Source organism: Mauremys reevesii, linkage group 12, assembly GCF_016161935.1.
Source record: "Mauremys reevesii isolate NIE-2019 linkage group 12, ASM1616193v1, whole genome shotgun sequence".
In the NCBI taxonomy this organism is placed as follows: Eukaryota; Metazoa; Chordata; order Testudines; family Geoemydidae; genus Mauremys; species Mauremys reevesii.
Genome location: NC_052634.1, coordinates 448,160 through 475,007, shown reverse-complemented (window position 1 = coordinate 475,007; position 26,848 = coordinate 448,160). Strand labels below are relative to the sequence as shown.

At 45.2% G+C, this 26,848-nt stretch overlaps 3 protein-coding genes across 20 annotated transcripts in view; 1 reads left to right on the top strand and 2 right to left on the bottom strand.

Moving 5' to 3' along the window:
* BCL9L (BCL9 like) overlaps positions 1 to 2,421 on the bottom strand; it is a 130,875-nt gene extending 128,454 nt beyond the window's left edge. For all 7 annotated transcript variants that reach the window (XM_039496454.1, XM_039496448.1, XM_039496455.1 and 4 more), the window contains exon 1: positions 2,352 to 2,421. The gene's annotated coding sequence lies outside the window, so the exon portion shown is untranslated. The remainder of the gene's footprint in view (positions 1 to 2,351) is intronic.
* A 186-nt stretch (positions 2,422 to 2,607) lies between these two features.
* LOC120375888 lies at positions 2,608 to 26,740 on the bottom strand. 5 transcript variants are annotated; one of them, XM_039496906.1, is made up of 5 exons: positions 26,604 to 26,740; positions 25,327 to 25,430; positions 21,306 to 21,416; positions 19,936 to 20,603; positions 5,978 to 6,693 (listed from the first exon to the last, which is right to left on the bottom strand). In XM_039496906.1, exons 2-5 carry the CDS (start codon positions 25,373 to 25,375, stop codon positions 6,628 to 6,630), a joined length of 894 nt encoding a protein of 297 aa, XP_039352840.1. In that variant the 5' UTR covers positions 25,376 to 25,430; positions 26,604 to 26,740; the 3' UTR covers positions 5,978 to 6,627. The 5 variants fall into 5 exon arrangements, with proteins under 5 accessions (XP_039352838.1, XP_039352841.1, XP_039352840.1 ...); XM_039496904.1 differs by lacking the exons at positions 5,978 to 6,693; positions 26,604 to 26,740 and adding an exon at positions 2,608 to 3,065 and having other exon boundaries at positions 25,327 to 25,582; XM_039496907.1 differs by lacking the exons at positions 25,327 to 25,430; positions 26,604 to 26,740 and adding an exon at positions 22,005 to 22,127 and having other exon boundaries at positions 5,963 to 6,693.
* On the top strand, positions 9,255 to 19,654 carry FOXR1 (forkhead box R1). Of its 8 annotated transcripts, none has more exons than XM_039496896.1 (6): positions 9,255 to 9,488; positions 11,146 to 11,259; positions 11,817 to 12,037; positions 12,522 to 12,787; positions 13,277 to 13,451; positions 18,895 to 19,615. In XM_039496896.1, exons 1-6 carry the CDS (start codon positions 9,368 to 9,370, stop codon positions 19,039 to 19,041), a joined length of 1,044 nt encoding a protein of 347 aa, XP_039352830.1. In that variant the 5' UTR covers positions 9,255 to 9,367; the 3' UTR covers positions 19,042 to 19,615. The 8 variants fall into 8 exon arrangements, with proteins under 8 accessions (XP_039352830.1, XP_039352833.1, XP_039352829.1 ...); XM_039496899.1 differs by having other exon boundaries at positions 13,277 to 13,509; positions 18,895 to 19,056; XM_039496895.1 differs by lacking the exon at positions 18,895 to 19,615 and adding an exon at positions 14,717 to 16,808 and having other exon boundaries at positions 11,820 to 12,037; positions 13,277 to 13,509.
* Positions 26,741 to 26,848: the final 108 nt, after the last annotated feature.

Sequence of the window (26,848 nt, the reverse complement as noted above, 5' to 3'; positions counted from 1 at the left end):
CAGAGCAGGCAACTGGAGCTAGGACTACTGGATTCTGTTCCCATTTCTGCTACAGTCTCATGGTGTTGACTCTGGACAGGTCAAGTACTCCTCTCAGTGCCTTGCTTTTCCCATTTATACAATGGAGATCCTGCCGACACCCAGCAGTGCTGGGAGGGAGCACCCTCAATTAGCATCTTTAAAGTGCCTGAAGTACGTCTGAGAAGAGGCCTCCTCTTACAGGAACAAAGTACTCCCATTCTTACAGCAGAGAGAAGGTACATTTACCTACTCTTGCAGTTTCAGCCCTAAAGCTTCCCTCCCTCCCCCTTCCTATTTATGGCCACCTGATACTCATCACCACTGATCTACACACCTGCAGATGGTTGGCCTCACATCAGTTCTGCAGCTATTAACCCTTTATATTCCAGTCGCAATCAATGCAACTGCTGGAGGTCCCTTGTGTGTCATGGAGATTTGGGGCTACTCTATGCTGATGGGAGAGAGCTCTCCTGTCAACATAATAAAACCACCTCCACAAGTGGCAGTAGCTATGTCAGCAGGAGAAGCTCTCCCACCTGAAAGAGCCCAAGCAGCAGCTTGCACGGCCTAGTAGCCAGGCCAAACACCCTTGGTTACCCTCTCCCTATAGCTATGGTCACCACTCTCTCACCAGGGACAACACTGGCAAATTATTTGAGGGAACATACCTCAGAGATGGGCTAGATCCAAACCCCAAGCTGCAGAGAAAATGCGATCCAAGCTGAGCTTTACAGCTCTTGCAACTGGATGTGCTCTGAACATGACCAGGCCTCTGGCACTTTGGAAGAGGCCCCCGACTATAAGGAGAGGAGAGATGGTTTGTCTTGGGTGGGCATGGGGAATTGATAGGGGCCAAGCATGGGAGCCTGGCTGGGGGTGGGAAGGCAGCAGGGGGCCAACAGGCAGGTCTACTGGTGGGAGCTGAAGGTTCTTATCCATCCAGTTTCATCTGCAGTGCTTTCAGATTTCAACATCTCCAGCTTCTCTAGTGTGCTCTTTCCAGCATTTGCGGAGAACTGTGCCAGTTCACTGGGGCACCCACCAGCATCCATATCACACATCTCAATGGAATTCATGTCCCAAACTCCCCAGCATAGCCAGCCATAGGGTCACACACAGGGACTGCAGATTTTGGCTATAGTTTTAGCAGCCAGGATTAGTGGTTAAAGTAAGGAGTCAGGATTTCTGGGTTCTTGCCTAGCACTGACAGGGGAAAGAGTCTAGCGATTAAAGCAGTGTGGGCTGGGAATCAGGGCTCCTTTGTTCTGTTTCCACCCCTACCACTGAGTCACTGCATAACCTTAGTAATTTTAATTACAGGGGGAAAAATCTTGAGTTCAAACCCCTTCAGATTTCATAGAGCCAGATTCAGATTCCCAGGTTGGAACCTACTCCCATGGTTCTGGTTTGGGGTAAGGGTGTCCAGATGTCCTGATTTTATAGGGACAGTCCCGATTTTTGGGTCTTTTTCTTATACAGGCTCCTATTACCCCCCATCCCCATCCCAATTTTTCACATTTGCTGTCCGGTCACCTATTCGGGGTTGGATCCAAACTGGGTGGTGCCTATTTGCTGGTTTTGATGGGGATGAACTCATGAGACTTCTGCCCAAGATGGTGAAAATTTCATAAGAACTGCTGATACCACCTACTGAATTTTTAGATGCACTTTCAGTGGAGCCATGGGGGTTTTCAATGGTGGTCTCCCAGCCAAGTACTGCTCAACTGCATCCCTGCTTAGCATATGAGATCTCACAGCCCAAGCAGGCCTGACTGCAGGATATCCCAAAGCAAGGTGAGAGAATGAAGGGTAGCCAAAGGCAGAAGAGGTGGCTCTGTGATGGGAGTGTCATTACTCTGAGCCCAGAGGCTGCAGATTTGAATCCCACAGCACTTGCAGCAGGCCTGGCTCCAGTGTGATCTTGTGGCTTTTCTGCTGTCTGACATAGGATTTCCATTTCTGGGCAACCCCTGGATCCTTCTCCCTATTAGGGGAAAGACCTTCTCAAAGGGCTGCTGAGGAGCTTTGACATGGGTGGGGAACCAGGTCCTACACAGATACTCACTGAGCAGCTTTGGTGAGCTCCAGTGGACCAGGAAGCCAGGCCACTCTGAATCTGTGCAAAATTCTGCACACCAGCTTTATAAGGGTTTGGCCTCCTCCCAAGATCACACAGAAATCCCTGGATTCTAAACACTCCTTCCCTCCCCACACCAGATTTCAGCCACTTCACTGTGCGCCCATGCTGTGGCAGGCATGACCAGGTCAAACTAATGGACAGCAATGGAGGGTTCACATTGACAAGACTGGGTGCTTATCAGGTCACAAACCTGGTTCTCACTGGCTCCGTGGCTCTTAGGAAAAAATCCAGGAAGCCACCTGGAGTGGTGTTTGCAGGTGGTCTCTCAACTGCATTTTCTTCTTCTGCAGCATTTCTTACTCCATCCCCAAAAAGGACCCTTCTAGATCCACACGCAACACTGTCACCATGGTCACTCTGGAGTATAAGTGATGCCACTTTGTCTATCACACTAAAGACCCCTGCCTTTATCTGGATGAGTTACTAAGAAAAGGACGGACAGACAGTTGCCTTGCATCAAAGGGAAGAACGTGGTAATTGATTCCAGCACGTCCAGAGCAAAGCCATAGGCCTTCTCTGACTCAGATACAAGAGTCTTCATTTGTATGTGTATATCCATGAGCCATGGCACAGTCTCAGACTCCATTGCTCCATTGCCTATTCCACAGTGTCACGCTCTCCAGGGCTAGAGCTCCAGTAGAAGAGGTGGGCCACTGTTCCGGGTCCATACTGAATAAGGGGGATAGTGGTGGGGAAAGGTCTGCTCTATTTCCCCTTGACTTATGGGTGTCGGATGTTTTCTCCTCAGGAATGGCTTACAAGAACACAGCTGTGGACATCTCGTTCAATGGGGTCATGGTAGTGATCACTGCTCTGCTCTCCGCAGGCTTCATTGCTGTGCTGGCAATCACAGGGCGCAAGTGAAGCCGGATGGTGACCAGAAACTCAGAGACAGTTGCTTCTCCTGTGGAGACAGTACCACACTGTCAATGACATGCAAATGAACACACAAGACTGGGCCCGTTTGGGTTTTTTTGGCTTCTTTCTGATGGAAGGAAAAGGTCTGGACAGTTTCCCACACATAGATTTTTCTTCTTCCTTTTACATTAGAAACTCAGGTCTTGACTGCCCTGTTTGTCCTGGAGGACTCTGTGAATGACTGCAGATCAAGATGGACTGTGATACCTTGTCTACACCTTGTCATGGTATAACTATTCAGTTATGGATTTTAACTAAAATAGTTATACTGGTACAAGCCCCCAGATGGATGAAGTTTTACGAGTATAAAGGTACCTTATGCTGGTATAACTTATTCCCCCTTCCATATAAGAATAACCTGTAATGGTATAAGCACTTATACTAGTATCAATGTGTCCCAGCTGGACCCCAGCTGATGAAACTTGAAAGAAGCCTTGTATAATTTTAACTATGCTGATATATTTAAAGCAACACACCCTTTTTGTGTAGACAAGGCCTTAACCAGTCACATGTCAAAGGATTTCAATTTGGGGGGAAGGGATTCAATTCAGACTCATTCAAATTCCAGTTTTTGTTTTTCTTAACACCTGTTTAGACTCAGACACTTGGGAGAAACAGTGCCTTTGTTAAAGTTTCAGCTCCTAAACCCCTTCGGTGAAAGGCGGAGATAGCTGTCAGGGCACACCTCTGACTCTTCCAAAGAGATCTCCAGCAAAAACATGGACTAACCAGCTTGACATTCCTGAGATTCCTAACAATGAAACCAAGCAGAATTAAAAATGAAAACCCTACAAACTTTCAAGTCTACTTTATGAATCTTAAAGAATCAAAACCAAGGGCACAAATCCACTTTTTTCCCCCTCCCTCCTTGCAGGTCACTTTAATATGGTAACCTCCATTTAATTAATGGCTTTGCTCCTCCTGAACTTTTCCCAGGCCCTGTCTGAGACGCCAGTTTAATTTGCTTCCTGTTATATTTTGCTACCAAAGTTACAAGAGTAATCTGTCCATGCACTTCCAGGCATGAAATTCTAACCAGTTAAGATGTAAAAGAAATTCCCTCTCCCCAGACATCATTGGATACCACTGCATGATAACTAGCTTCTTCGTTGTCAGACACATTAAGGGGAATTCTTTCCTCTGAAGCTATTGTCACTGGCCAGGACTCCAGGCCAGATAGGTTTGATCTGGTGTGCCGGCTGGAGGCAGTTTAATCATAGAATTCAAGATCAGAAGGGACCATTATGATCATCTAGTCTGACCTCCTGCAAGATGCAGGCCACAGCATCATCCACCCACCATTAGCAAAACCCTGCCCCATGCATGGAGGGAGGCAAAAAAAACCTCCCAGGGCCAGCCCCAATCTTGGAGGAAAATTCTTCTTCCCCCAAAAATATGCGGCAGCTGAAACCCGAGCAGCATGGGCAGAGACTCAGCCAAAACCCTCTGGGAAAAAAGTTATCATACCAGGCACATAATTGACCTATTGACTAAGCCCGTTATATCCTATCATACCATCCTCCATAAACTTATCTAGCTTAAATCTTAAAGTCGTGGAGTCCTTCGCCACTGTTTTTTCCTCGGGACTGTTCCAGTATTGCACTCCCCTGATGGTGTCTGAATTTCTGACTGAGAGTTTATATATCCGTTCCGTCCTCGTCGTCACATTAGAGCTGATAATAATTCTTTCTTCTCCTCCCTGGTATTTATGATATGATATATTTATTTAGTGTAATCATCTCTCATCCTTCTTTTCTTTTAAGGAAAAAAAAAAAAGCTCCTCAAGTCTCCTTTTTCATACGAAAGGCCTTCCATTCTCGGATCATTCTAGTGGCCCTTCTTTGTACCTGTTCTAGTTTGAATTCATCCTTCTTAAACATGGGAGACCAAAACTGCACAACACTCCAAATGTATGTCTCACCAGCGCCCTATATATAACTCCTAGGACCCTCACCTCCCTATACTAATACCTCGCCTAATGCAACCCAAGACCGCATTAGCTTTTTTTTTAAACACCACATACTGCTGCTCATAGTCATCATCTTCATCAACCCAGGACTCTAGGTCCTTCTCCTCCTCCGTTACTTCCAACTGGTGCGTCCCCAGCTAACTACTAAAGTTCTTGTTAGACATCCATCCCTAATAACCTTACTTCTCACTACTTGAATTTCATCCTGTTACTATACTCCCAGTTTACAAGGTCATCAAATCTCCCTGGAGAATATCTGTCATCCAAACTTTATCAGCCCACTCTACTCCTCTCTCGGTTCCCAGGTCAATAAATAGATTGAATAAAAAAAAACGAAAAAAAAGAGAGCCTTGAGGAACTCCACTGGTAACTCCAGGACCCCCTTCCTTTCATACTAACTCCTCTGTCCTCTCCTTTAACCAGCTCCTATCCCACCTCTGGATTTTCACGATCTCTCCATCTTCCCATTTTAACCAGTAATTTTCATGCGGGTACCGTATCAAACGCCTTACTGAAATCCAGATATATGAGATCCGTGATTTTTCTTGTCTAAAAAATCTGTTACTCTCTCAAAGAAGGAGATCAAGTTGGTTTGGCACGATCTACCTTCGTAAATCCATGCTGTAATCTATCCCAGTTGCGGCCTCATGCTCCCGGAACCATTCTCTCTTTAAGATTTTTTCCATGACTTTGCATACTACAGATGTTAGACTAGAATATAGGAACTAATTCCCAGTTATAAATGTTATTCATCCTCTGCAACTCCCAAAGTTAACCCTTGTGGTGCCTGGAGCCACAGGATGTATGGGATTTCCCTTGTATCATTCACTCCCTGAAGAACATGTGTTCTGTCCTCATCTTATTGAGCATAACAATGAAATGCAGATGCCATGGGCTGTATCTACTTTCTCCGCACCTTCCCCTCATGTTCAAGATCTCCTCTACTTTATTCCTAGCAGATTAAGGGAGTCCTCTCCCTGCCAGATGCCAGTGTAGCTGCAGTGAACTGACTTGGATTCTGGTGTGCACTTGGTCTCAGAACTCAGAGTCCATTTAGTTTCCAAGAACATAGACTGTCATGTACAGTCAGGGGGGTAAAACACTCACAAGGAGATTGGTGGTGATGGATGCCTCACCCACTTCTTGCATTTCCCATTCTACAAGGATTCTTGCCACGGTCTCACATTGAGTGTGATAAGGGGGGTAGGTGGTTGTGCTAGAAGCTAAAGCTCCTGTTGGTTCAGGATCCAGGATGGAGTGGATCTTCTGAGTTTACTTCTGGTGGGTTTGGAGCTGCCTGTTTCCTCCAGTGCCTTCAAGGCTTGTTATTAATTTACATGTCCCGGTTTATGTTGGTGCCTTTTGTCTGTATGATGCTCAGATGTAGTGATGGGCTACCATATAGGAAGCTAAATTGTAATCTTACATCTCCTGCTCTTATAATGGGATCCTGGAGGAGCCAAGAGGCCTTTCACTGCTCCTTTTTGTGCATGTGAGTGGACTTTGTTTGTAGATTGGGTTTTTGGGGGCTTTTTCTCTTTTCCATCATTTTCTCTGTTTAAATGCTCTCCCATGGGCATCAATAGATCATTTTTGTATAACCCAAAGACTTCATCCTCTGCAAGGGGCTTCTCTTTCCTTTATCCTGCAAGGTTGACAATATAATGTCAATAAAATGTGAGTTTCTCCTTAAAAGAACTCCTCAGTTGGTCTGCTTTGGTTTCTGCCTCATGCTGCAGCATTTTGTTTCAAAAGGTTCAAATGCTCCCCAGTGGGGAACGTGTTGCCTCGACAGACATCACAGAGGTGTCTGACCTATGGACCCTGCTTTAAATGGTATATACCTGTAAAACATATCCCAAACCTCCATCACAAAGGAAAGCCTAACATGAATGGAGTATCTGTTCTTCTTCACAAAAGTTTGGTCGGAGACTTGCTTTCAATCTGAGATTGTCCCAATACCAGGGCACAATTTTTTTTTTAATTGCCCAAAATAATCAATTTAGTTCCATCACTTAGCTGCAGGCTGGCCGTGAGCCTCCCTCCAAACTGTAGCTGTAACTAAGGGCATATCTTGACTTGCAATGTTAAAGCGCTGCCACGGCTTTAACGTGGCTTGGGTAGTCGTGGCACAGCTATAAAAAAAATCACCTCTACAAGGGGAATAGCTCCCAGTGCTGGTGCACTGTGTACACTGGCACTGTACAGCGCTGAAACTTGCAGTGCTTGGGGTCTGTGTGTGTTTTTTTCACACCCAAGTGAGAAAGTTACAATTGTTTACAACACCGTCAACATGTGTAGTGTGCCTGGAAACTAACTGCATGCTGGACTTTCCCCTGTTGGGTCTTCATCTGTGAGATAAATCTCCCCCTTCCTGATCATAGAGGCCACTGGGTGTGAGTGTGTGAGGAGGATTAAGTTAAACCATGATAAACATCTGAATTGCATAGTTTACACCACAGATTGGGTGAGGAGCCAGGTGTATGTGATACAATTACAAGCAACAAAAGGAGTAAATTAAGCGACAAGTGTATTCTTCACTTTTCAGTGGCAGTTTGGAAAAGATACACAATACACACACATCCACATCTTCTTTAGCAGGCACTTTTGTGCTAATGTTGTTACTTTCTGGGACTTGCTTGATAATTTAGTTATGCTGATCCCTCCTAGCAAATAACATTTCAACATTTCAACATTTCCAATGTTTCCACCAGAACCAGTTCCTACCTCTGTCCACTGGCCTTTGCTGGCACACAGCACCATCGCATCACATGACCAGGTAGGGAGATTTTAAAAAAATATTATCCAAACTCCATGTCAAAGAGACACTAGAAAGGGTCCCCATGTGCCCAATGAGAGTCTGTGTAATTCTGCACTAGTGAAGCTAGATTGTAATTTTACATCTCCTGCTTTTGTAGTGCTGCCCTGGAGGACCAAGAGCAACCCTACAACAGCAAACAGGATGCAGAGCCCAGGAGCAACCCTACAATAACAGGGTACAAAGACTCCCCTCACTCTGTAGTGACCCCATTCGGTGATGATAGGATCTGACAGAAATTAGTGTGTTAGGCACAGATTCTCAAAAGTTCCAGAATTTCAGTTAGAGTTTGGTACCTAAATACTTTTGAGGATCCAAACCTTAACTCTCGTGCAGAGCTTTGAAGATGTAGAGGTATGTATAAATATCAAGCATTATTATTCCTCACTCACCCTCCTCAATTCAGTGCTGGTGCTGCCCATTGGGGGCCCCTAAGCAGGAATATTTTTGCCCCTGCCCACACAACACATACTAATAATTAATAGGGGGGCCCCCTTGAACTGCTTGGCACCCTAAGCAATTGCTTGGTCTGTTTATGCCTTGCTCTGCTCATCTAGAAAGACATTTGTAGCAAAGTGAGGCCAAGAGGAGAATCTTTCACACATTGATGTGTACCACAGCTCTTGCCTAGCTCAGGCATGGAGCAGAGCAGCAAAGTGAACCTGACAAGAGCCTGCTCAGTTTCATTCCCCAGCTGTGCTCCATCTGCTGGTGGGCTGGCAGCAAAATGAGGTTACAAGGAAGTATGTTCAGTTTATCTTGGAGGTGTGGAGAGAAGGGTGAGAGGGAAGCTGAGCAGCAAGTTGTTGGCAGGGAAGGAGCTGGATTAAGAATAAGAGACTGGGAGGGAAATGGAAAGGAGAAGAAATTGGGACTGAAGAGGAGAAAAAGAGAGTGAAAAAGAACAAGAGGTGGGAGAAGAAGAGAAGAAATTAAACTGTCCAAAAATGAGGAGAGGCAGAGCTTTTCTGTGTCTACTGAGCTAACTAACCTCAAAGTCCCTATATGTCCTCCAAAAAGTATTTGAGTTTCTCAGACCATAAAGGCCACAAACCTATGGATGATCCTATATTACAAACAGTTGCAAATCTATTCCTTTACACCTATTTTTCTAGAAATGTTAGGATAAAGCTCTGCTCACCTGAGCACTTATCAAGAATTTAGATTAAATGGACAGACAAAAAAAAAGCCCTTCGGGTGATATCTCTTTTATTTTCAAGTAGATTGCTTGCTTCATTGATACTAATCATCCAGTCCCTAGAAAGGTCTTTAATGGGTATTTAAAAGTGTGAAACAGAGGTCTTTAATTCACCTGGTCAAATCTCTCTCATGCTCTCTCTCTCTCTTTCTCCTTTTTTTTTTTTTTTTTTAAATATATATATATAAAGTGAGATCAAATCACATGGACCAGAACTGGAGAGTTAAAAGTTAGCAGGTTAACTCTCTGTGTCCTTCCTCCAACATTCTGGGTATACAGCAGTATTTTGCAGATTATAAGAAAATGTATTTGAATTTTCAAAACAAAACCTTTTGGGAAAACCTGCATTTAAAAAGTGGCCTTGAGGACTGGGATATGGAGGAGAAGCTCAAGCTAACCACCACCACTGATCAGTTTCCTCACGGTAAGGAGTTCTGAGAGGCTTGGGTTCTGGATGGTTTGGTTATGTGTATGTCCTTGGCTGTGAAACTTCCAGGTGAAAAGAAGACTCTCTGATGGCTGGAGATAGAAATCGGATCTAGCCTGGAAATTCATTAAAAAACATATCTTGTCTTGCTATCAAAGACTTTAAATGCTGCTAAATTAGAACTTTCTCTTCTATGAATGTCAAAATGTATGCAAATTTAGGAGACTCTGGAGATTAAACTGTAAATAACTGACAGGTACTCTGATATTGGGGGGATCCTAAAGAGAGCTGGCAAGACTGGCTCAATGAAATAAAAATCTCCAGAGAGCACTCCAGAAAACATATTGGCATGTGATAGAACTAGCAGCACTGACTGGGCTACAGCAGATTCCAGTGCTGGATACATGTGATTGTTCATGATTCTAGTTCAACATTGTGAAACTATCACAGAAAATGTTTTGATAAAAGATATAGTATAAACAGGAATAATTTGGGGGGAAGTTCAATGGCCTGAATTATGCAGGAGGTGAGACTAGATAATTACAGTGCCCCCTCTGGCCTTTGACTCTATGAATGGGGAAAAAAAACAGAACATTTCTATTATGTCCTGTCTAGTTCATGTTCAGCTCTACCGTTGTCGCTATGATTTGCTGCTTTAGACAGTCTAATTCTAAATCTCTCCAGTGGTGGGCCACTTTCAAAGAATTCTTATGATATTTTAGTACATGGATTGTAGGGCTTTGGACTATACTAGGGAAATGCTGGGACTGCCATCTCCTTAACAACCTTATAGTCACAATCTTAGGCTCTAGGCCTGGAATCTGACCCTTAGGCCCACACAGGTCCCCATTCTGCAGGGGTCCAACTGCAGGATGAGGGTTTTGACGTGTGTAGCCCACTGGTTCTCAACCAGGGGTACCCCTGGGAATATGCAGAGATCTTCCAGGGCGTACATCAACTCATTTAGCTATTTCCCTAGTTTTACAACAGGCTATAGGGTTGCCAACTTTCTAATCACACAAAACTGAACACCCTTGCCCCACCCATTCTCCTAGGCCCTACCTCGTTCTCCCCATTCTCCCTCTGCTCTGTCACTCGCTATCTCCCACCCTCACTCACTCATTTTCACTGGGCTGGAGAGGGTCCCTTTTTTACCAGGTGTTTTGGTTTAAGCACTAGTGAAGTCAGTACAAACTAAAATTTCATACAGACAATGACTTGTTTATACTGCTCTATATACTATACGCTGAAATTAAGTACAATGTGTATATGCCAAATGATTTACAGTTATGTAGTAAAAATGAGAAAGTAAGCAATTGTTCAGCAATAGTGTACTGTGACACTTTTGTATTCTCATGTCTCATTTTGTAAGCAAGTCACTTTTAAGTGAGGTGAAAGCTGGAGGGGTACGCAAGACAAATCAAACTTCTGAAAGGGGTACAGTAGCCTGGAAAGGTTGAGAGCAACTTGTGTAGCCCAAACTGGGTGACCCATCATGATGCAGAAAAAAGGCCTTTTTCCCAACCTAAATTAGACTGAGGATGTGTCTCAAAGCCCTGATGCTCAGAGGAGAAAGGGGGTGGAGAAGAGGAGGGAGATGGGTGTAAGTGCTGTCAATTCACCATATTGTCTCTGAACTTCCATTTCCCACCAGCTGCAGATGAAAAACTGAACCATCACATGCTGAAGTGGCAGTGTGAGCGACAGGTGCGCAGGAATTCACTCCACAAGGAACTGTCTGAGACACTCCCATCCACACAGCCTCGTGGTGAGCCATGTGCAGGGTATTGCCCTGGGGGAAAGGGATAGTGCCATAAGCAGATGCATAGGTAAAGGGGCATTCGTTCTTCCTGTTACAGAGAGATGGACCAGTGACAGAGAGCACATCTGGGTCTGATCTTCTCCAAGGGTCAGAGGTGCTTAGGTCAGCTCTGAGGGGAGTATTATGTACTCCTTTCTCCACTGGATGCTGCCAGACCAGTAGCTCAGGGTGATTCTTGGGTAGTGGGAGTGCAGGCAACTCCGGTGCTGCTGGCAGGGGAAGGGATGTTAAAACTCGCAGGGTGAGCAAGGGACAAGACCTGGTGGTGTGAGGGGCCACAGGACAGGAGGGAAAAACCAATCAATTTTGTTGTGAGATAAATGCTGGGGAGGGGGGGGAGAGACGTGGACAGCATGGAGCCTTAGGGCTAGGAGATTCCTGAGATTTTGGATCTACATCCTAATTAGCCTTAGCCCAGCCTTGTTCCCAGGAGGCAAGAGTCCTGTCTGTTGCAGAGGCCCTCAGATGGTGCCCCTAGAGTGATTTGGCTTCTTCTCTCTCAGCAGAATTTAATGTGCAGCCCCATCTGTGGATGTGGGTGAACCCCAATCTGGTTTGCCCCATTGCCGGCTGTCCCAGTGTGGACATGCCAGGACCCAGTAGCCCAGCATTCTCAGTAGCTGCTACTGCACCAGGGTTTTCTTCTCCAAGCCCTTCCTTGAATTACTCCAACCTTGACTGTTCTGAGGAGGATCTGCTGTCATCATCCAGTGAGGCAGAGAAGGTATGTGGCAGAGGGGAAGCTGTGTGGACAGTGCTGGGCATTACATGCTTTGAGTCGCTTGGTCTCTGTGATTGATGCATCCCAAGATAGCACTAAACTTGCTCATGCCCTGTTTTATGAGCAGCAGAAGTGAATGCATAGATTCAGCCCAAATTATGGCTGGCAGAAGGTACAAGATGCTGGACTGGAAACTGGAGTCCTTCCTATCCACAGAACCGGGATAGCACAGGTAGCAGTATGTACCTCAGGCCTGACATGAGGGGAGGAGCTCATTTACCATCACCATGACCCTTCTGCTGAAACAGATAGAAATGGGTCAGCTAGCACTCATTTGTGATGGGGACACATCACCACTGGGAACTAGACTGAGGCCCAAACTCATTACACACAAGCCGCTGATGTGCATCTTCCCAGACGCATCATATCTACTCACGGTTGACTCCATGCAGGCCTAACCCAGCTCTTCTACCCCTCTTCTCCCTAGTTCACAGAGGATGAAGATGCCTCATCGGTGGACATCTCACTCCCTCAGAAAATGGAGACTCCAAAATCTAAGGCTATTCTGGCACTCCGGAAACCAAAGGTCCCCAGATGTCAGAGCAAAAAGCTCAAGTACATCCTGCAGGCGAGCACCAAAATCAAAGGGGGATGGCCCCGCCCCCCCCTTAATTACTGCATCCTCATCACCCTGGCCCTGCGTAACAATGCAGAAGGCAGCCTGACTGTGCAGCAGATCTACCAATTCACACGGTACCCACAGCCCTCCAACTCCCCCATGCTGGGATAGGGGGAGTTTTAAGGGGCATGGGTACAAAACTGTCCTAGCTTTTGCTAGGGGAGGGAACTGGAGGTCAGGACTCCTGGGTTCTATTATCAGCTGTACTACTGACTCACCATGAGACACTAGGCAAGTCACTCCACTTCTGTTCCCATTAGAGATTACATGGATTTTTTATTTAAATGCCCAAGTTCAGGAGTATTCAGACTTGGAGTTTTAGTTCTGGCCTGTTGCCTCTTAACATTACTTTGTTCAACTGGTCCAGCCAAGCCTAAGGGTACAGGGGCTTGGGAGGAATCTCTCTTCTTACATCCATGTATGTTGCACAAATGATCAGGTGCACTCTGGTTGTGACAAGAAACATTGACCTCATGACTAGAGTGGCCAGTGTAGCCAATCCTGTGCTCGGGGCTTGCACTGCTTGTGAACCCAGATGTGCTCTTCTTCTCCTCTCTCTGCAGGCAGCACTTTCCCTTTTTCCAGACAGCCCCAGATGGCTGGAAAAACTCCATTCGTCACAATCTGTGCTTCAGTAGCAGCTTTGAAAAAACCTCCCACTTTGTGTGCAACGAGGGCAATCGCAAGTCACGCCTGTGGAAGCTGACACCAGAAGGGTGCAGAAAGTTCCAGGAAGAGGTACGGGCTCTATCTGAGGAGGCCCTTGACTTAGTGAGCCAGAGCTTGAACAAACCAGGTACATACCAAGAAACAGTAGCCCCTGCTGAGGCTTTGGAGCTAGGATGAGTGGTGCTGGAAAGCAGGGTCTCCCAAGACTTGTTTTGAGGTTACACTAGCAACAGAGCTGTAGAGGTAATAAGGGTGTGGACAGACCAGAGGAAGGAGAAAATACAGGGGGCTAGACTGGATGGCTGAAGAAGATAGGTCTTCTAGGGTGGAGCCCTTGCAAGTAAGGGTGGCGCTCTGCCTCATTTAGTGGTAACATAGGCCAGAGGAGAAAAGTGGGGGAGAGGTTCCCCCCCATCTTTTGAATGATAGAAATGCTCCTGGTCACTCCTCTCTGAAAATTATTCCTCCTCCCCCCTGCCTTGAAACTTCATGCACGGAAAAATTAGTAACCTCACATCTCTTATTTCCAGCACTGAGTGAGTTACTTCACAAGTTGCTGAGGGTGTTACTGGTTGCTGAGGATGACTGGGTGGGTTGCACTTTGGAGTCCAGGTCTGCAATTGCCTAGGTCGGTGAAAGGGACCATTCCCATGCTTTAGAACAAGAGACCCAGACAGCCTTAAGTGGTGCTGTCCTTATAGCTCTGGCCAGCCAATTTTAACAAGGATGCATGAGATCTGCACATGGGTGTGGGGGGACAAGCTTAGGAGCCTGGAGGCACATTAAAAAACAACGTAAGAATGGACCTTTGGTGTGACCCAGTATGGCCATCAAGCCCAGTATCCTGTCTTCTGACAGTGGCCAATGGCAGGTGCCTCCAAGGGAATTGAGACATGTTATCATCAAGTGATCCATGCCCTGTTCCCTAATCCCAGCTTTTGGCAAACAGAGGCTAGGGCCACCATTCCTGCCCATCCTGGCTCATAGCCATTGATAAACCTATCTTCCATGAATCTATCTAGCTCCTTTTTGAAGATAAGTACTTGAGAGAAATTCAACTATAAGCAGGGTTATTCTCCTGGCTGCGTAAGAAATTTATCCTCCAGCTGATACCGAATAACACACTTGGCCAATTAAAATCAGAATGGAAGTATTAAGTTTTTGGGACAAGCTCACATTGGTGGCTGAGTGATCCTGAGAGCAGGACACTGATAGCAATGGTGGTGGAATGCTGATTAACCCTTTGAGGCCGCAGAGCCAGTACCCAGAGCCTGGATCATGGCCCAGGCTCAGCCATCAAACTACCTTTCTTTTTCTCTCTCGTTGCAGAACAGATGCAATCTTTGTTCAGTCTCTGATCCCTGCTGCCTCTGAAATAAGGACCACATGGCTCCCAAGCAGGCTTATGTCCTCCCCTTCTACTACAGTCAGCTTCTAAGCAATTGCAGAAGGGAGCCCTAGAAGTGAATGGAAACTCTAGGGAATCAGACCACTAATCAGAGGGAGCTGGATCAGACCTGTCTCCCCGCTCAAGGGCTTGCTCGGGGCAGGCTTTGTCTCATATACTTCAAGAGGGAATTTCAGCTGGAGAGTATAGGGTAGTAGGAAAATCTGGTCCTTTTTATTTCTAACTTTCCCCCTTTCAGCAGTTTGAGTGGCTATCCCATCCATGATCCATTGGCTGACGATGGTCAGAGTTGGTTTTGTTTGAGGGAAGATTGCAGGAAGCTTTAGCATAATCTTGGGAATCTGAGGGCCTTTACTCTAACAGCAATTTCTCAGCTGCTTCTGTGCAAAATGTTCCCTTTCCTCTGTACAAGACGACAGGGAAAAGTCAATTGAATTTTTGTACTTTTTCAATTCCTTATTCTCATTCTGCACTTAATGTTGTGTAAAGTATGCTGAAGGTAAAAAGCACTAAGGGCTGCTGAACTACATTTAAAAAAAAATGAAAATGAAGCAGACAGTAAGATCTAGAGCAGAGTTTAGACATTCCATTGCAGCCATTTAAAGATCCCAAAGACATTGTCATTTTATTTTACTGAAGTTCCAGCTAACTAGCCCCCTTAAAAAAAAACACAAAAAACTACAACAAACAAAACTGCTCTTCAATGCCAGCGGTCGGAGACACAAAGATAATACTAAATGGAGTGGGAGGGGATAAGGTGAAAACTGGGTTGTTTTTCTCCTGCCTCTTGAAGATAGAGGCAGAATTCTGTTATTTAAACAGAGAAACAGATCTTGTCTCACATAGGGAACCAATGATGTGACATGAGCAAAAAAGCTCTAGCAAGTGAGGGGAAAGGGAGTTTGTCCCGTGTTTAGCTATCTAATTCCAAAGCCTAATGAATGCTGGGGAGAAATTATGTCTTTGCTAAAGTCTCTCCCCTGCTCGACAAGGTGATAGCTCTAACACAGATCGCCTGACACACACACACACACACTTTCAGCAGGGACCAGACATTCCATTCCTGGTATTTCTAAAGTTTTTGTTTTAAAAAGACTTCATTATAAAGCAGTACAAATTTTATTTTTAACTAAACACCTCTGGCAGCTGTGATTCTTTACACTGTCTTATTTAACATGAAAACTGCTGCTTCCTCTAACCAGGGCAGAATGGATCATAAAACCCCAGCTCTCTGCCATATATCTAGTCTACATAGTGGCACTGCCTATAAACAGCTGGTGCTAAATGCCTGCCCGAAGAAAGGCAGAAAGCAAACAATACAGGAAGAAGACTGGGTTAGTTTGATCTCTGCTGGTAGTAACACAGCAGGAACTATTTTTTAATCAGACAGCAGCCACTTAAACTAGAGAAAACATCACTTATTTGAAGATTTCATTTATAACATTTTAATAAATGGTTCAGAGTCCAACAGGTGCCTAGGTTGTTTACCTGTAATACCTACTAATAGGCTAACATCAGATGCTACCCCTATTTGTAACCTGCTAAAATTTGTAGTCAGTGAGTTGTAAAGTGTGATTTAATTAGATTAGAGAGGTTTAAGGTATCAGAAATAAGGCCTCCCATGTAACTAAGACACTTGCACTTCCTAGTGCCCCACAAGTGAAATCCTTTCCAACAGAAGCACTTCCACGGTAGACTTAATCCCCTCCATGTATAATCTGACAATTTCTGTTCTCCCACTGCCACCACTCATCTTTTAGGAGTCCAGTGAACACTTAACTGCTATTTACTAGAGAGGATCATGCTTTCAGTCCCCAGTGAGCACATGACAGTAAAGGTGAACTGTTTTTAGTCTAGGATAGGTCCCTCTTATTCCCTGCTGTAAGGTCTTGCAAGCAAAATGTTTACTGGTACAGCTGAAACTGGATGTTATGTAACAACAAGTAACTGTTTCAACAGTCAGGCAGACCTCACAAACTAGAGAGAGGAGCATGAGCAATTCACACTCATGCCATAAGGGAGAGTGCTCACACGGTCATGCTTGTCAGCAGGAAACTGATTTTCAGTTGACTGAGCCATGAGAATGAGCTTGACCAATGCTCTAGAACAGGAGGACCTTGAAAGCCTATTCAAAGTAAAGTTTTGCCTCTTAAATCTGCCCAAGAGTTGTGGGCACACTGAGCAAGCAGTCACTACAGGAGGGGTGGTTTCTACTCCACTCAGATGCATGCAAGAAGAACAGCAGAAGTCAGAGGGGAGGGTATGTGGAGAAGCTCTTCCCTTCTTTTAGCACCCTTCTCACAAAAATGCTTGCTTAGCAGAAAGTGGCTAATATTACTTTGAGTGCCAGCAGGTAGAGGTTGATCCTCTTTCCAATGGGGGGGTGGGGGGAAGAAACACTTACAAATTTACTATTAAAATAAACCAATATGCCATCTATTCCTATATCCTGCCTCCAGCATGGCCAAGGAAGGCAAATTCCCCTATTCTGATCATGTAGCTGGTAGTTCTACAATGCTGGGGTGGGGGTTACAGACTACTTCATGTCCTTGGCAAAGACCATATTTGCTGATGCTAGAGGTTTGATTTGTTTAGCTAGTCATGTTACTGCACGCCTAGACTGGATCTAGTGACTAACAACCTCACAAGCAACTACCCTTCAAGAGGTAGAGCCAAAGTCCTGTGCTTAGCCAACAGGTCCAAATATCTGGACACTTGGGTTCTATTTCTAGCTCTGCCAGAGACTTCTTGTATGATGTCAGACAAGTCACTTTTACTCCAGCTTACAGATAAGGCACAGAGGTGACACTTCTTATGCCAGAGGTGAAAGACTTGACATTTGTAACAAAAGCACTTTGAGTTTGGTTGGATGGAACCAGAGAGGGATACAAGAATAAAGGCTGCAGAAAGGAATGCTTAAAGAATTAGAAATACAGCATTGAAAGGAAAGGGAAGTTTTAATAGATGCCTGGCAAGTTCATACATGATGCAGACTTAAGCTTTATTTTAAAGTGATGTTTTAAAAAAAAGTTTTATTTGATTCCTACTGTAGGCTCAGGCCTGTAGTGCCAGCCAGTACAGTGGCAGCTTCCCTCCCTAAGAGAGAACAGGTAGAAGGACTACCTGGGGCTTGTTTACATCAGTTTTGGCACCAATTTAACTAGATCACCTTGGGGGGAAAAAACAAAAACAAAAAACCGCCACAGGTTAGATCAGTTCAACACACTAGTGTTTTACTACTGCTAAGTCAAAACAAATAGATTTTTAGATGTGTACACATTAGGGTGTCAAATCCTTTTAACTATGTTGGCACAGATTTAACAAAACCAAAACTATTCAGACCTGCCCTGAAATACAGTCTGGAACAGGTGTCCAGCACCGCCAACACCCATTGAAGTCAGTAGGAGCCCACTATTTCTGTGGAAAAGGGGGGCAGGGTGTGGGGGAGGGGGAAGAAGGGGGGTGCAGAGGGGAAGGTAAGTCAGGCCATAGAGGCCTGATGTGTTTAAGATCTAATATGACTGCACTCAAGTGGCAGTTGACTTGTTTGCCATATGAGAGTGAGAAGAAAGTTGGGTGGCTTTCTACGCAAAGCCCATCTTCACTAGCCTCTTGCTGGCAAAGGCCATTTTGAAGTCAGCATCGTTTAGCGAAAAGAAGAGATGAAGGGCAGGTGTCAAGTCATCCAGGTCACAAGGGCTGTAGGAGTCATAGATCATACCAATCTCAGCACTGCAAAAGTAAGAGGAAGAGTGAGTAGTTTTGTGGTGAAGACTGAACCCAAGATGGACAGGTTTTATTGTCCATCATAGCCAGTATGGAAGTATCAAGAATATAAAGACACCAAGCTGGCTAGCTTCCCTGTAAGATGGGGCACCTGAGAGGTACAACTCTAGCATCTGCACTTGTTAGCAAGTGGGAAGTTTTAATGGGATATGGGGGTGGGGGCGCAAGAGGAGACGAGGCCACTGTAGACAAGGCAAGTTTCCAATGCAGCCTTTGGCCAAGAATCTAATGGCTGTACCCTGGCTGCAACTTGAAGGATAAGATAACAAAAATGAATACTCCGATCGTAAGTTGCTGATACTGTGTTCTGACTGGCAGGAGCTCACCAACCATAGACTCCTGCAGTTGATCAGTGATGTCATCCCACAGCTACAGTATGGGGAGAGATATTGGCTGCTTGTGTCCCTTGAACTAACAGAGTTCCTCACGTGTCCTGTCCCTTCCCTTCCCTCAGTTTCTACATGATCACTTAAAATTTGAGATTCCTCACTAATGAAATGGTGGAGGTCAAAAACATGCACACCTTCCCAGCTTGGGATAAAGTATCAGAATCTGAGTCTACCAGTCATTTGCCCTTTCCCTTCTGAAAGCTGCATGAAGTGCAGAGACCTCCCTGATTTCTTGCCCACACTTCAGCATCCATCCAACTCTGGGCCCCATGAGGTCAGTAAGTGCCTTTCAAATAATCATGAGACAGATGTAACCCACACCCGTTTCAGGAGATAAGATTGCTACAGGGATCAGGAAGGAATTTCCTCTCTAGTCCCCATCCCCTCCAAAAAAAGTACTGCACTGCTGATCAGCTTTGTTAAAGCAGGGGGCTGTCAGAGTCAAACTAAACCCAAAGGATGAATTCACTATAGCAAGTCCTAAGTCTATGAGATAGGAGACCAGCAAGCTAGGAGCTTTGTACAGTTCTTGGCATACTCCTTCAATTCCCAGGTAGAGGGCTGGCTGGGCATTTGATCACGAGGTCTAGTGCTCGAGTTCCATTTGCACCTTTATCTATTGATACATCTGCATCACAGAAGAGACCACCTATCTTCTGTTCTCAGCACTCTGACAAGTTTCAGAAATAGTTACAAGTGGAAGAGACCTCCTCCTCACTTAACACCTACAGTGACACAAATCAGTCAAGACAGAGCCTGTCACAACACTGGAATAAAAGACTGAACTTTAAGAGCAAGAGATTCTTAATGCAGGAGCTTGATCTCCTATTGTTCACGCCCTCTCAACTGTACAGCTGTGCTACCACTAGCGCCTCTGATGCTGCTGCTAGTGAGATCAGGAGCCAGCAGCCTCCAAAATAACAGTAAGCAACATGGGCTTAATGTGCACTGAATTTCTATCTAAACATACCTTTGCTTCGCTGGAGCACAGTAGTACCTCTTCCTTGGGACAGAGTTGCTTGTAGGCAATTAAGACGGGCTTTTGATAGGAGTCCACAAGTGCTGCAGCTTCCAGGGACATGTTTTTTCCTGGTGTGTGTGCGCAAACCTGCATAGTGTCAGCTACTGGGGGCACTGTCTTTCCTGAAGCATGTTTTCTATTAGAAGCCTTGGATGCAGCAGCTACTGGGGGTACAGGTTTTACGGGAGTAGAAACCTTTGGTGCAACAGCTGCCAATAATATAGGGAACACTGGTTTTCTGGGAACATTCTTGAATGTGGAAGCCTGCAGGCTCACAGCATCAGAAGCAGCCAATGGGGGTATGGAAACAGAGGCTACAGGAGAAGTCTGCAGAGTAGTGATGAGAGCCACTGCCTTTACTGAACTATATTTTCTAGTGGCGACCTTGGGTGCAGCAGTTACTAGAGGCACTGAAACACATTGTCCAGAGGAAGTCTGTAGGGCAGCAGCTACTGGGGGCCTTGGTTTTACTGAAGTGAGTTTTGTAACAGCTGCCTTGGGTGCAGGAGCTACCAAATGCACTGGTTTTCCTGGGACTCCCTTATTGAGGTACCCTGTTATGGGGCAAACCAGGTTGGGGTTCACCCACATCCACAAGTGTGGCTGCACATCAGATTCTGTGGAAACAAAGGTGATAGATCACTTCAGCAAAGTTGTGCTTTTGTTGAAGTTAGTTGCATGGGGTTCCCCCCTCCTCCCCTTTGTAAGCTGCTTAGCTCCTTTGGACAGCTCATTAGGCAACAGCATATCCAACTTCAAAACTATCGTCCTATCACAAACTAGAGGAGACTCCCTATGAGCTACAGTACTGGGACTTTACTCAATAGGGTGCAGCCACCAGAAGGCAACTGTCACACACTTAATCAAATCTGACATTCCATGCACGAGGGAGCATGGTGTACATATGCACTAGCTCCGTGATACTCAAATTTCAGTGGTTCAGGAGCCACATTAGCAACCAACATAACCGAAAAGAGTCACAGTCATGTGAAGTCATTGATTATTAAAAATAGTAAAGAATCACAGCAAAATGACTATTCTATAACTGGTTAACAACACAGGAAAAGCATCCTGATTGATTTAATTATTAAATCAGTGTTTTAATATGTGCTGCAAAGAACTCCAGGAGACATATTAAAGAGACACTTGCAGCTCCCAAGCCTCAGCCTGAGTATCATGGCACTAGCTAGTGCATGACTCCACAGTATCCTTCTACCCTGCCCACCCTCGTTAACTTAGCCAACCCAGCCACATAAGCCATGCTGTGTAGGAAACCCTGTCCATATTCCTACTCTACACAACCCATAGTCATCACTTGCCATCTTGCTCCTTAGGTAGAGGGGGCTGGACTGCTTCTCCTGTGACAGAGTTGCTCCAACGATGCTTGTATGGCTCATGTAGAAAGTATTTGCTGAGATTTTTTTCCATACCTGGTCCACAGGCAAAGACAAAAACAAAAAACAAACCACCTAAAAATCAGGAACATATCACACCCATCAATCAAACTTGCTTCAGCAGAGCTAGTGAGGCTAAGGCATCAGGCAGGTGCACCACCTGGAGTCATCCTACCAATGATGACAGAGAATTCTAGGTTGCCACTAGTTACACAGTGCTCATCTGTTATTGCTACTGTAATATGCTTCTTGGGGATTATTATACTTTGCAGACACCCTGCTGTACCTCAGAGCCACAGACAGGTCAACGCTTGCAAGCAACATATCAACATTAAGTATCAGAGCTCAAGGAGTACCTACTAGTCACTGAAGGGAACTAAGCTCCAACACACTCCTAAAAACGCTTCAACTCAAAGCAACTCACTTGCATCTGAAGAAGTGGGTATTCACCCACGAAAGCTCATGCTGCAGAATGTCTGTTAGTCTATAAGGTGCCACAGGATTCTTTGTTGCTTTTACAGATCCAGACTAACACGGCTACCCCTCTGATACTCAACTCAAAGAAAGGTTTGTTGGTATTCAGCCAAGTTTTATCTTTCCTTAATTTCATATTATTTCTCCTACCTTCTTCCTTGAAGCATCCTGAAGAAATTCCTTCTCTCCGTAGTCTTTACATCTCTTTGGATACTTGAACATAATTGTCACTTCCTCAATTTAGTTAGTTTTAGAAGACCCCAGCTCCCATGCAGCTACAAATAAAGTATCCTGAAAGATGACGTTCCCTACAGCACTTGGAAAGTATACCTACAAAGACCCACTCTCCATAGATAGGGAGCTCTGAACAGGGGCGGCTCTACCTTTTTGGCCGCCCCAAGCAGTCATGCGCGGGAGGCGCCCCGGAGCCGCGGGAGCAGCGGACCTCCCGCGGGCATGACTGCAGAGGGACCGCTGGTCCCGCGTGACTCGGCTGGACCTCCCGCGGCTGCGGATGGTTCGCGGGTCCGGGGGCTCCGCTTGAGCTGCCGCAGTCATGCCTGCAGGAGGTCCAGCCGCCGCGGGACAAGCGACCCCTCCGCAGTCATGCCTGCGGCAGGTCCAGTAGTCCTGGGGCTCCGGTGGACCTCCCGCAGGCATGACTGCGGCAGGTCCGTCGGCCCAGCCTGCCGCTCCCCCCCGGCTGCAGGGGACGGGCCGCTCCTCGGCTCGCGGCCCCAGCCTTTTGCCGCCCCCTAGATTTTGCCGCCCTAGGCACCAGCTTGTTTTTAGAGCCACCCCTGGCTCTGAACACAGCAATATCAGACAAGGAATACACATTTTCACTCCATTTCCATGTAGTTTACAAGCTATTTGTTATTCCTCACTACACCCCATTCAGTGATGTAGGGAAGCTCATGCGCGCACACTCACATACACGCTCTAGGGTGTGCTACGAAGCTTAGATACTGAAAAGCCTTTTACCTCACAAGACAAAGTCAAATTAAGATAGGCCATCAAATTAGCAGATATTTTTTCAGGCGGTGCATGTGGGCAAAATGGAAAAGAAGCTTACGAAAAATGCTTACACCAGACTTTTTTGGGCAACAGCTCCACTATTAGTAGCAATGGTGGAAACACCTGTTTAGATACATGCTAGAGTAAAATGTTTAAAACCTAAAAAACAAACCACCCATACCCCCACCCAAAAAAACCCCACACCAGTGTCTTGTCTAATCCTGCTGCAAGGAGGCCAACACAATACATGGTGGTAAAGTGCCAGCAGCTGCTTATGCCATATGTATGCTAATGCTCCCACCAAAGGAGCTAGATCCACAGCAGTACGGCTGGTAGAGATTCCCAGAGTCTAGTGAAGTTAAGCTGTGTTCTAAAGGTCATTGTTACAGTGATAGATAACTGACTAGACTTTAGCTGTGGGTGTCAGCTTTAAGGAGAGCAGATGCTACTCCATAGTTAAGGCTGCAGTAGAGTTTCTGTTCAGATAAGACTAATTCTAGAGAGGATTTTGTAGCTTACTGCTTATATTGTTTTAATAATGAAAACTCTGTACAAACATTAGATATCTTTCATATGGGTTGTAAGAATGAAGTATCATCTCTGCTTCACAGTGGGGAAACGGAGGCACAGGACAGTGAAGTGATTTGCCCAAGGTGATACAGAAAATCACTGTTGAGAAAGGACTTGGAAGTACCAGCTCTTGTGGTAATAATATTTAGTCCTGAGGTTTCTCCTCAGTCTCCAGGAACTTCACTTAGCTAATGGATTTAGATAATTGTTGTCCTTTAAGTATTTTGTTTTCTTATCCATCCAAGTTCAAGGAATTAAATTTGTTGCTACCTGGAAGTATGTAACAACACATTTCCTCTACAGGCTTTAGTTACCTATATATCTCTGTACAAATGGGATAATAAAGATAGGGTAACCAGTTTCCTTATTGATTGTCCGACACAAATTACATAGGAAGGTTCATAGTTATTTAGATATTAATATGAAGACAGTCATGAGACAACATAAGAGATTTTACAAAATATAAAATGAAAACAAAATGTTTGGTCTACGCTATAGTATCTAATAAACTCCCTTAAAATACAATTAACATTAAATTAATTCAAATAACTTTATTTCCAGCAACTTTTTTAAAATAAACTTTCATGGATTACTCCAGCCAAGTAAAGAAAACCAACCACACCTGTCATCCCCAATAATTCACAGATGCCCAGCATCTCATATGACAGGTTCTAATGAGGAAGTCTAGAACTACTCGACTCATGTAACAGCTACATTTACTGGCTTGCATAGTCACTGAAGTAACAATAACTAGTTATCTTATTCTTTGAGAACAAGTGTCATAAGTAGTTAGTTAAGGGTTAAGGTCTACCTGTAAAGGGTTAACACAGACCTGGTGAAACACCTGACCAAAGGACCAATCAGGGAAGAGAATTTGAAAATCCCAGAGAGCGGGAACTTGGGTCTCTGTGTTCTTTGTTCTGGGTTCTTAGCCGTCTGGACCTACACCAGACCAGACGCTTAACCAAGTCTGCTCATCTTTCTGAACTAATTTCTTCTATTCAAGCTAGTGAGTATTAGAAGTACTGGGTAATTTCATATAAGAATCCTGTGTCTGAAATTCTGTGTGTTTGCATTGATTATTTGTAATTTTGCCTGTATTGTTTGTACTGAGGAAAAGGGAGAAATTTCTCCAGGGATTAATAAGATTAGACCCTATGAATGTCTATCTTGGATTCATAGAGATTGTGTATTTTTTCTCTTCTTTCTTTTATTCTTTTAATAAACTCTTTTAAGTTCAGGACTTGGTTAAGTTCCTTACCTGTGGATTCAGGGGAAGGAAGCTAGGCGCCACTCGGTGGAGACAAGGGTTGTCTCCAAGCAGAGAGAGAGCAGGAGAGGGAGGGGGGAAGTGGGCTGCTTCCCTGTGTGTAGAGATTCAAGGGATTTGAATCTGGGTTCCCCAGGGGAAGCTTGGGGGACAGGCCGTGCGTCAGACACGTTAACCTGACTGGTGGCAGCGAGAAGGAATCCTACCCTAAGGGTTAGGGTGGGGGGAGAATACCTGCGGGTCCCCTCTTTGAACCCACAAGCTCAAATATCTAATAAACTCCCTTAAAATACAATTAACATTAAATTAATTCAAATAACTTTATTTCCAGCAACTTTTTTAAAATAAACTTTCATGGATTACTCCAGCCAAGTAAAGAAAACCAACCACACCTGTCATCCCCAATAATTCACAGATGCCCAGCATCTCATATGACAGGTTCTAATGAGGAAGTCTAGAACTACTCGACTCATGTAACAGCTACATTTACTGGCTTGCATAGTCACTGAAGTAATAATAACTAGTTATCTTATTCTTTGAGTACAAGAAACATCATATAGAAAAATGCAAGAGATCATATTTACATAAATGAGATGCTGAGCATTTGTTTCCTACCTTCAGCAACTTGATCAGTGGTAGTAGCCAGTTCAAGTTCCTGAGCCATATCCCAATTCTCAAGGCCACTTTTTAAATGAAGGTTTTCCCAGCCCTTCTTGTTTCTGAAGTTCAAATACATTTTTCATCAAGGGGACAAATAAAATCAACAGCTTTTCAACAGTCAAGAACACATGACTGTAGGCAAAGGGAGGACTATTATCCTGAATTCTCTCCTTCTATCATCATCATTTTGATCCTTTTTATATAGGAAAGTAGCTAGAAAGGCAGTGATTGACTCACCTCTCATTGGCACCTTTAAATACCAATTAACGGGCTTGTTAAAGTTTTATTCTCTGACAACCACAGGTCGACCTAACCCCAGGTACAGAGGCTAGCTACTGCCTCTTGGAGAAGTGGATTACACTAGGCGCGCCAGCGCTGGGAGAAAACTCTCCCAGCGGATTACACTGGGGCTTTTTGCAGCGCTGCAGAGGTGTGTTTTCACACCCTGCTGCAGCAGCCAAGCCCTAGTGACAGAATAACCCCTTCTGTTGATCTAGAAAGCACCTATGCCATAGCAGCACAACTGCAGCCCCATAGCTGTGCTGCTGTAGCAGCTGTAGCGTAGACATACTCCATTTCTACATGACAGGTTAAGCCGGCATAGCTACATTGGTCAGGGGTGTGAAGAGATGTGATTAGAGCTGGGTACAATCTTTTGGCCAATACTTTTTTCATCAAAGAATGCAGATTCAGGAAGATCAAAACATTAGCCAAAATCAACACAAATATGCAAAATTGTTTTGGTAAAAATAATATTTCCTCCCCCAGAAATGTCAAAATAGATCATTTTGACATTTTCACAATGAAATATTGGTTTTTTGTACTAAATTCACAAGGGGACTTGGACACCTAACTCCAACATTTAGGCGACATTCACAAAACTATTAAAGTGGCCCCCATACACATTAGCCCAGTGATCAGGGCATTCACTAGTGATGCAGAAATCTCTATCTGAATCCCTGTGCTGGAGCAGACACTTGAACCCAGGTCTCCTCACTCTCAGGGAAAGGGAGGTGACCTAGTCCCCAAGAGCTATTCTAAGGCAGAGGTTCTCCCAATCTCCCTTCCTGAAACCACGCCACCTGATATAAATAATTAATTGTTCACTGATGTCACTGTCACTTCATCTCTGTGCCTCAGAGTTGAGAGGCCTGGGTTTTGGGGACTTTTTCTTATCTAGGTGCCTATTCATCCCGTCCCGGTTTTTCACAGTTGCTATCTGGTCACCCTACCTCTGACCAGAGGCCCCCTGAATCGGTGAAGGGGAACCCGTGGGATTTCCCTCACACGCTCCCACCGTGGCACCCAGCCCAGGGGCTGGCCGAATGCTCCAAGCCTCAGCGCCGCCCCCTGAGGCGGGAAGGTTGGAGCCCGGCTGGGCCTCGGGCCTCCCTGAGGGGCGTGAGGGAACCGCGGCCCGAGGCGCTGAGGCGAGCGCGCCTGCAGTTGGCGGGCGGCCGCTAGGGCGCGCTGCTCC

Coding starts and splice junctions, on each gene's coding strand:
- FOXR1 (XM_039496894.1), top strand. CDS start 9,368: ATGTATTTGAATTTTCAAAACAAAACCTTTTGGGAAAACCTGCATTTA. Junction 12,788..13,276: donor CAGATCTACCAATTCACACG/GTACCCACAGCC, acceptor CTCTCTCTGCAG/GCAGCACTTTCCCTTTTTCC. Junction 13,510..14,716: donor CCAGAGCTTGAACAAACCAG/GTACATACCAAG, acceptor GTTGCAGAACAG/ATGCAATCTTTGTTCAGTCT.
- LOC120375888 (XM_039496903.1), bottom strand. CDS start 25,447: ATGTATTTGAACTTCAGAAACAAGAAGGGCTGGGAAAACCTTCATTTA. Junction 21,417..25,326: donor CACTGATCAAGTTGCTGAAG/GTAGGAAACAAA, acceptor CCTGTGGACCAG/GTATGGAAAAAAATCTCAGC. Junction 20,604..21,305: donor TCTACCTAAGGAGCAAGATG/GCAAGTGATGAC, acceptor TTGTTTCCACAG/AATCTGATGTGCAGCCACAC.